This window comes from Euphorbia lathyris, chromosome 1 (genome assembly GCF_963576675.1).
Source record: "Euphorbia lathyris chromosome 1, ddEupLath1.1, whole genome shotgun sequence".
NCBI lineage: Eukaryota > Viridiplantae > Streptophyta > Magnoliopsida > Malpighiales > Euphorbiaceae > Euphorbia > Euphorbia lathyris.
In genome coordinates this window covers 40345155-40354098 of record NC_088910.1, presented here as the reverse complement: position 1 = coordinate 40354098, position 8944 = coordinate 40345155, and the positions used below count along the sequence as shown (strand labels likewise).

General features: G+C 37.3%; 1 protein-coding gene across 2 annotated transcripts; it reads left to right on the top strand.

The window, feature by feature from the left end:
- The first annotated feature begins 2597 nt into the window (after positions 1-2597).
- LOC136229290 (MA3 DOMAIN-CONTAINING TRANSLATION REGULATORY FACTOR 3-like) lies at positions 2598-8663 on the top strand. 2 transcript variants are annotated; one of them, XM_066017985.1, is made up of 4 exons: positions 2598-2899; positions 3350-3623; positions 6356-6450; positions 6639-8663. In XM_066017985.1, exons 2-4 carry the CDS (start codon positions 3383-3385, stop codon positions 8430-8432), a joined length of 2130 nt encoding a protein of 709 aa, XP_065874057.1. In that variant the 5' UTR covers positions 2598-2899; positions 3350-3382; the 3' UTR covers positions 8433-8663. The 2 variants fall into 2 exon arrangements, with proteins under 2 accessions (XP_065874057.1, XP_065874050.1); XM_066017978.1 differs by having other exon boundaries at positions 3345-3623.
- Positions 8664-8944: the final 281 nt, after the last annotated feature.

The following is an 8944-nucleotide window of genomic DNA, read 5'->3' as shown; positions in this document are numbered from 1 at the left end:
GGGTCCTTCTATTGATTTTTTTTTAAAAATGTGGGCATGGGAGGCTGGGAAAGAAGAAGAACTCCCAAGGTAGGAGATTCGATGGCTATGACCGCATTACCTAAAGTTGAAAGCCTTGGAGGATGTGAATAACATCATACGAAACCGGTACTTGTAGGCGATCTCCTTATACTATCGGATAAGGAGGCCATTGCGATTGCCCACATCATAAAGAAAAAAGAGTCGATGACCCGATGTCCCAAAATGAGATGATCATTTATTAGGACCATATTCATGTTTGCATGCGTCTGCCCATGCTTCCCTATTTTGTTGAAGTGCTAAATGAGTTCAACTTAGCTCTAAGGGCAAATTACAAATGTAAATGAAGAATGGCGGGATGGGGGAGTCCTTTTGACGAGAATAATGTTCTGCAAGTTCTTGTGGCCTTCGTAAGGGGATAAGTCGAGGTATGTTCGTTGGAAGAATATGAAGTTTAACATTTTGGAGAATTTGAAGGATAAACCCCTAAAGTGGAGGCACTGCTACTTGAAGGTGTCTACTGCTGATTTGGCTTTTCCTTATTGTAATTTATATTATTTATGTTCTTCAATTTAATAAAATTATTATTTTGTTCCTTTGAGGTGTAATAGCAACATTCACCATCCTCTTTACATATGGACGATTGCCTGAAATAATCATTCCCAAGGTAGATTTTGACAACTCCGATGTGACTAAGACCTTGTTTGATAAAACACTTAATTACTTAAATTAAAATGTTAAGCACTTATTTAATTTAAGTGCGTTTGATAACAGTTGTTTCTCCACCACTTAAATTAGTTAATTAAGTTAAAAATCAATTATTTTAATAAGTCAAAATATTTAACTTAACATTTTAAGATAAACATTATCAGCTAATATTTTTTATAAAAGTTACGTAATTCAATACTTTCATCACTTATAATATTCAGCACTTAAAATTCAGTACTTATTTTTTCAGCACTTAATTTTCAGTTTTATCAAACAACACCTAAACCTTGTGCACTCGCTTCCTTCGTCTCAATTAATGCTATATAAAAGTATATCTTTAAAAATATAACAATAAAAGTTGAATAAATAAACTAATGTAGCTTTCGACTACGATGCAACCGAACTATATGCACTTCCTTTCGTTGCCTCAATTACTATAATAAAAAAAAGATCTTTAATAATATAATAGGAAAAGTTGAATAAGTGAAAGGATTTTGAATAGAAAACACCAAAAAAATATATCAATTTTTAACTTTAAATCATACATTAATTATTGGACCTAGAATTCTCAATTTGGGGTGTAATCGCAACATTCACAAACTCGCTTTACATATGAAGGACAACTTGAAATAACACTTTCCTTAAGTAGATTTTGGTAACTACAACGCAATTGAACTCGTACACTTCTTTTCTTCCTCTCAATAAATGCTATAATAAAAAAAAAGATTTTTAAAAATAGTATAATAGTAAAAATTGAATAAATGAAAGAATTTGATCGATTTTGAATACAAAATGCCAAAAATGTAATAATTTTTAACTTTAAATCCTACCTTTATTGTTAGAGTTATAATTTCAAATTTTGGGAGCGATCATAACATTCACAAACTCTTTTTATAGGTGGAGACTGTTTGAAATGATACTTTCCAAATTAGATTTTGACAGCTACAATGCAACTATATCCCGTTTTCCATTCATTCGTCTCAATAAATGATATAATTAAAAAAACAAGATCTTTAAAAATAGTATAATAGTAAAAGTTGAATAAAGGAAAAGATTTGATTCATTTTGAATAAAAAACACTAAAAGTAATCAATTTTTAACTTAAAATCCTACATTCAATTTAGGGTGGAGCTGAGGGAGCCATGGAGGGTCGGCCGATCCTCCAGCCTCGTCGAAAAACCCTATGGAAGGGTTTTCCATCCCGACTCTACTCGAATTTTACCATTCCAACCATGACAGATCTAATTTCTTAAAAAAAAAAACTATATTGACATTGGAGCCTCTCGAACTTTAATTCCTAGCTCCGTCACTACATTCATTGTTCGAGGTAGAATTCTAAATCCCGGTGCAATATTGACAGGTGGAAGACAACTTAAAGTATCTAAAATAATCATTTTCAAGGTAGATTTCGACAGTTACGGTGCAATCGCATCATTTTTTCGTTTCAATAATGCTATAATAAAAGAAAACAACATCCTTAATAATATAGTAATAGGAAAAGTTGAATAAATGAAAGGAATTGATTGATTTAGAATAGAAAATGCCAAAAATGCAATCAATTTTTCTAACGACGCAAGAACAAGCATAATGGACATGGTTTGTGATTTTGCAAAGAGAGATTGCTTCCCATGCTCTAGTGTAGTTGATTGATGAGTGAGAGAAATGGAGAATTTGGTAATTTTGGAAAATGTGAAAGAAAGAAAAAACCCTAAACCGGATGCCACTGTGCCGAGTGGAAGCATAAAACAGGGAGCAGCCACTACTGCCCATGCCACGTGTACACTCAGATCATCGATATTTATCCCCAAAAACTCACTCCTTGACGTGTAACCGTAGCCTCAGCCTCCCTATAAATACTCTTTCCTCTCTCTTTTTCTCCTTCTCATCCATTTCTCTCTCTCTTCATCTTCTTCCTCCACTTGCCGGATACATTCTCTTCCTCGCCCAATCAGCGATACTTGCCTTAATTCGGGACCAAATCTTCTCGCCTCCTTTTGATCTATCTTTCTTCTCTTAATCTTACTTTTTCGTTTCCTATTTCCAATCGGAGTTCCTGTTTTGGGAGATCCGATTGCTTCTATTGCCTTGGCTCGAGATCCGGGCCAAGCACAGAAGTGTCGGATTCGGGTTTTCTTCTTGAATCATCTTCCAGTTGGTTCTTCTACGCTTCCAGGTTACTTCTCTTACTCTTTCTTTTATTTGTATGTTTCTTTCTTATGGATTGCGGTTCTTGTAGTAGCAGTTTGTTTGGTTCCTGAGAAAAGGAGGGAAATGTTAGGCAACTGCTAGTTTGAATCTTAGGTTTTCACTTTGTTTGATAGTTCTTGAAACATTGTTACTGTATGTACAGTTTATGATTTGAAGATGAGACTGTTACTGAATGTTATCTTCTTTAGTTGTACTTAACACTTCACTACTCTCGTCATCTATAGTCAAACAATTCACTGGTTCTTGCTTGTACTGGTAGTTATGCTTGACTCGGTCACGCTTTTCTTGTTAGTTGAAGTAAACATTACTTATTTCTCATGATGTTCTACAGTATCTTGAATTAAAGATGAATAGAGATTCTGTTGCAACATGATTATTATGATAATTAATGTTACTTTTTCTTGCTGTAGTTTAGAACTGGTGGCTGTAGAACTGTTTGAATTGTACAATGGCGTCTGGTGAGGGATTTTTGACGGACGATCAGAGGGAAACGATGAAAATAGCGAGTCAGAGTGCGGAGATCTTGTCATCATCCCCAAAGAGTTTGTCATCATCCCCGAAATCCACATCTATGTTGCTTTCTGAGCATCACTTAAAAGTTTCTGCTGCTGGAAAAGCTCCAACTACTGGGATTGCAGTCAGGCATGTACGAAGGTCACACTCAGGGAAGTTGGTGCGTGTGAAGAAGGGTAAGTATGTTGTGCCATCATGATTAATTGATAGGTTACTTTTCAGACATAATAGCTTTACTGCTTTTACACCGTGACTCTGGTTTGTCTATATTTTGTTTCTGTAATTTAATTTTCATTTTCTAGCGAATGGTTGTTTTATTATCCCAATCATAGGTTAAACTGACCATTTGTATTTGTTATTGAGCGTCATAGCATATTATTTTGCATTTATATCACTCAAAATCTCAATTATCTTTTTCTGCAGAATTACTATTTGTTTAAATAGTTGGCAATCTTACCATTGTCATTCTTGATTAGTTAAGTTTGCGATTTATGCGCTCATATGCATTTAATTTTATGAATGTACATCAGTTAGAACTTAGAACTGTTTAAACTGCTTTCTCTTTCCAACGAAGTAGTCTAGGAAGGTTAGAACAGAAAGATCAAATAGGTATAAGGGCCATATTGTGAAAATGATGTTCAAGTTCGTGGTAGAAATTCTCCTTTCTTGATGGCGTAGATGATTAATTTGAATTAATTATTTGTATGTATTCCTCTTTGTTTTCTGTTATTTTCTACATTAGTCTAATCACATTATTCATGTTTCTTTAAAGACATGCATATATGAATGGGGCATTAACATGAACCATCATATAAAACCGTGAAAATCAAGTCGTGTCAGCGACATAGATTCGCTCCCTCCACTCCGTCCTATCCACTACCATATTTTCCTCAATTCCCAATAAACTCATATCACTCTCGATCACCCTCCTCTAAGTTTGCTTAGGTCTTCCCCTACCCCTCACCACTACATCCCTTTGCCACTCTTCGGTTCTCCTAACCGGCGCATCAAGCGCTCTACGTTTCACATGGCCAAACCACCTTAGTCGGTTTTCTCTCATTTTATTCTCAATAGATGTGACCCCTACTTTTGTCCTAATTATTTCATTACGCACCCGGTCTTTCTCGTGTGACCACACATCCATCTCAACATACGCATCTCCGCCACCGACATCTTATGGATGTGGCAGTGTTTCACTGCCCAACACTCCGTACCATATAACAATGCTGGTCTAATTGCCGTCCGGTAGAATTTTCCCTTCAATCTATTAGGCATGCCGGGATCACAAAGGAAACCCGTAGCACTCTTCCACTTCGACCAACCAGCTTTAATCTTATGAGCAACATCTCCATCTACTTCTCCATCCGTTTGGATAATAGATCCTAAATACCGGAAGCAATCCGAGGTCTGAACAACTCTCCCATCTAGGGTGATTGTCCCAGCCTCCCTACTCCTACGGCCGCTAAACTTACACTCCAAATATTCTGTCTTACTTAGACTCAACTTAAAGCCTCTAGATTCTAGAGTTTGCCTCCATAGTTCCAACTTCATCTCCACTCCTTCTTTCGTCTCATCAACCAACACAATATCATCTGCAAACAGCATGCACCATGGTATACCATCTTGAAGTGAACTTGTTAGTTCATCCATAACGATGGGGCATTAACTTAACTAAATTTATTCCTCATGTATGTCGCCTTAGGATATAGATATTTCTAGCTTCATTATGAAGCTTTTTTCCTTGTGCATTTTAGAAGACAATTTTGATTTTCTAGGATATCAGAGTGCTTCTTGAACATACTTTTAAAACATGTGTCGGGAGGAGAATAATCTGAATTAATTGTTAAACATACTTGTTATTTGGAGTAAATTTACAAAAGTTGTATGTTATTGGACAACTTCAAAATCTTGTTTCTGTGGGTTGATCAGCTTGTGTTCAGAACTTGCAGTCTTCAATTGACGTTTCGATTGAAAGAGCAAGTTACATACACGTACTTATAAAATCGAATCATGCTCTATGTGGATTGGATAACACATATCTATAACTACAGACTCCGGATATTTGATATCTTCTTTTTCTTTGAAAGAGATAATTAACTTGTGGAAGTTGATTATTTTGCATAAGCTCTCGTAGTGATTTTCAGGCCACCCTATGGTGGTTGATCCTTGGCAATTGAAAGCAGACTTTTCAAGTGCTTAAATATTATTTAGTGGATGAAACCGGGAGAAAAGGTTAATCCTGATCCATGCAGTGAATATATATCTGTGTGTGTATGTCTCTTGTATTATGCAGTAATCTTATCTGAGAATGTCTCATCTATGTATGTGTGCGTCTCAGATACATGATCACACGTAATTTTTAATGAAATCAATGCTATCGCAGTTTTAGAAGCAATCATCGATATCTTTGGAGAATATCTCATAAGATATGTTTTTTAGTGTCGCATGTGCATTAGGGTTGAAACTTTTCTCTTTTCTAATTTTATACTTCCAAGATTTCTATATGTAGTTGGTTAGCATTTTAGGACTTCGCATAGTTTATTCGGTGGAATTGCATGTGTAGTCTAGGTAATAATTAATTTACTAGATGCCTTTCCTTAATCCAAAAGAATAGGCTGTTGATCGAAGAAGCTAAATTGGAAAGGAATACTGGATTCTTTTAAAATAGTGCTAGTGTTGATTCTTGTTGCACTAAGTTACTGAACCTATTATTTCTATATTGGTACCATATGGTTTCTAGGTCTTGTGAGGTTGGTGTTCATTTTCTTACCATTATGAATTGTATGCTCGTTGCCTTGTTACACTTCGTCCTGTACTCTTATCTGAACATGTCTGTGGGAATGCATTTGAAATTAAACTTCCAATTGTTATGTGCTGATTAGTTGTTCTGTTCAATTAATGGCAACAGATGGTGGTGGTGGTAAGGGCACATGGGGCAAACTGCTTGATGTTGATGGTGACTCGCATATTGATCGTAATGATCCCAACTATGATAGTGGAGAGGTAATAGCTTGCTTTACAATCTGGCGCACTTCTTTTTTTTTTTTTTTGTCTCTGGCTGTCTGTGAAACCTAATTTACAGCATACTTGGGTTCCGAGTTACTTACCTTCCTTGCCTTAATGTATCACTTCTGTACATTTTTTGCAATGTTTTGATGAAAATTATGTGCTGCTCTCTTCTACATAAATAGGAGCCTTATCAGCTTGTGGGGGCAACTATCTCTGACCCTTTAGATGATTACAAGAAGGCTGTTGCTTCCATAATAGAGGAGTACTTTAGTACTGGTGATGTGGGAGTGGCTGCATCTGACCTCAAGGAACTTGGCTCAAGCAAATATCATCCCTACTTCATTAAGCGGCTTGTCTCTATGTCCATGGACAGGCATGATAAGGAGAAGGAAATGGCTTCTGTCTTACTATCTGCGCTTTATGCTGATGTCATAAGCCCATCTCAAATTAGAGATGGATTTGTCATACTTCTTGAGTCTGCTGATGATCTTGCAGTAGATATACCAGATACAGTTGATATCCTTGCCTTATTTACAGCTCGCGCTGTCGTAGATGATATTCTTCCCCCAGCTTTCCTCCCTAGGGCAAAGAAGAGCTTGCCAGAGTCGTCAAAGGGTTTTCAGGTTCTACAGACTGCTGAGAAGAGCTATCTATCAGCACCACACCATGCAGAACTTGTGGAGAGGAGGTGGGGTGGTAGTACACACATCACTGTTGAAGAGGTGAAGAAAAAGATTGCTGATCTGTTGAAGGAATATGTGGAAAATGGGGATGCTTTTGAGGCATGCAGGTGTATAAGAGAGTTGGGGGTTTCTTTCTTTCATCATGAGGTTGTCAAGAGGGCTTTAACTCTTGCCATGGAGAATCGAACTGCTGAACCACTTGTATTGAAGCTATTAAAGGAAGCTTCTGAGGAAGGTCTGATAAGTTCCAGTCAAATGGTCAAGGGTTTTGCTCGGTTAGCAGAGATCCTCGATGACCTTGCTCTTGATATTCCAACTGCAAAAGCTCTGTTCCAATCCTTTGTCCCAAAGGCTATTTCTGAGGGATGGTTGGATGCGTCATTCTTGAAATCCTCTAATGAAGATGGACCAGTACAAGCTGAAGACAAAGTGGTTAGGAAATACAAGGAGGAGATTGTCACAATCATTCATGAGTACTTTCTCTCTGATGACATTCCTGAATTAATCCGAAATCTTGAAGATCTGGGGATGCCCGAGTTCAACCCAATTTTCCTGAAAAAACTCATAACTCTTGCTATGGACAGGAAGAATAGGGAGAAAGAAATGGCATCTGTTCTGCTTTCTTCTCTTCACATTGAGATTTTTTCAACAGAAGATATAGTTAATGGCTTTATTCTGCTCTTGGAATCTGCAGAAGATACTGCACTGGACATTTTGGATGCTTCAAATGAACTTGCACTCTTTCTGGCTAGAGCTGTGATTGACGATGTCTTGGCACCACTGAATCTAGAGGAAATAGGCAGCATACTCCCAGCAAATTGTAGTGGAAGTGAGACGGTGCATGTGGCTCGGTCACTTATTGCTGCTCGTCATGCAGGTGAGAGGATCCTTAGGTGTTGGGGAGGTGGGACTGGGTGGGCTGTGGAGGACGCCAAGGATAAGATAATGAAGCTGTTAGAGGAGTATGAAAGTGGGGGTGTTGTTGGTGAGGCTTGCCAATGTATCCGTGATCTTGGAATGCCTTTCTTCAATCATGAAGTTGTGAAGAAGGCATTGGTTATGGCTATGGAGAAGAAGAATGATAGGATGCTTGATCTGCTACAAGTGTGTTTCAATGAAGGCCTGATCACTACTAACCAGATGACCAAAGGAATCACCCGCATCAAGGAAGGACTCGATGATCTGGCTCTCGACATTCCTAATGCGAAGGAGAAATTCAGTTACTATGTAGAGTATGCTCAAAACAAGGGTTGGCTCCTACCGTCTTTTAGTTCTTCGGTTGCGGATGCATAATTGACTCTCCTTGTAGTTACTTGAGATGAGAACTCATTCCTGCTGGTTCCTCTCTTGTCTGTTGTCACATGTTGCCCTCTTTGTTTCTGTTTAATGTCTATGTGCTTCAAAAGGTAGATAGATAGATTTGGAATGTTGATTCCTTGTTTTACCTCCCTGTTTTTTTCAATTTCATCTGATGTATTGTTGTGATCCCAACCATTGTATAAAGTTGGTATGTTGTTATAGCTATTGACATAGCTTTAGAAGTATGTTGAGGTGGAGACATAACATGGTGCAGCGATTTAATGCAATATGATGGTTAGGATGATAGTCTCCTTTCTCCCATCCCTACGTTACGCACTAACTATTTCATTTTTACATGATATAATATTTCTAGGAATTTTGGATCTTTGCTCGGGTAAAAAATGACCCTACAATTATACACATTCAAAAAATTTGTACTCCATGGTCCAAGAAATCGGATAATTGACATCACTGTGCAGTAATAATATTAATTCACGTTTATTAGT

Coding starts and splice junctions, on each gene's coding strand:
- LOC136229290 (XM_066017985.1), top strand. CDS start 3,383: ATGGCGTCTGGTGAGGGATTTTTGACGGACGATCAGAGGGAAACGATG. Junction 3,624..6,355: donor GTTGGTGCGTGTGAAGAAGG/GTAAGTATGTTG, acceptor TAATGGCAACAG/ATGGTGGTGGTGGTAAGGGC. Junction 6,451..6,638: donor CCAACTATGATAGTGGAGAG/GTAATAGCTTGC, acceptor CTACATAAATAG/GAGCCTTATCAGCTTGTGGG.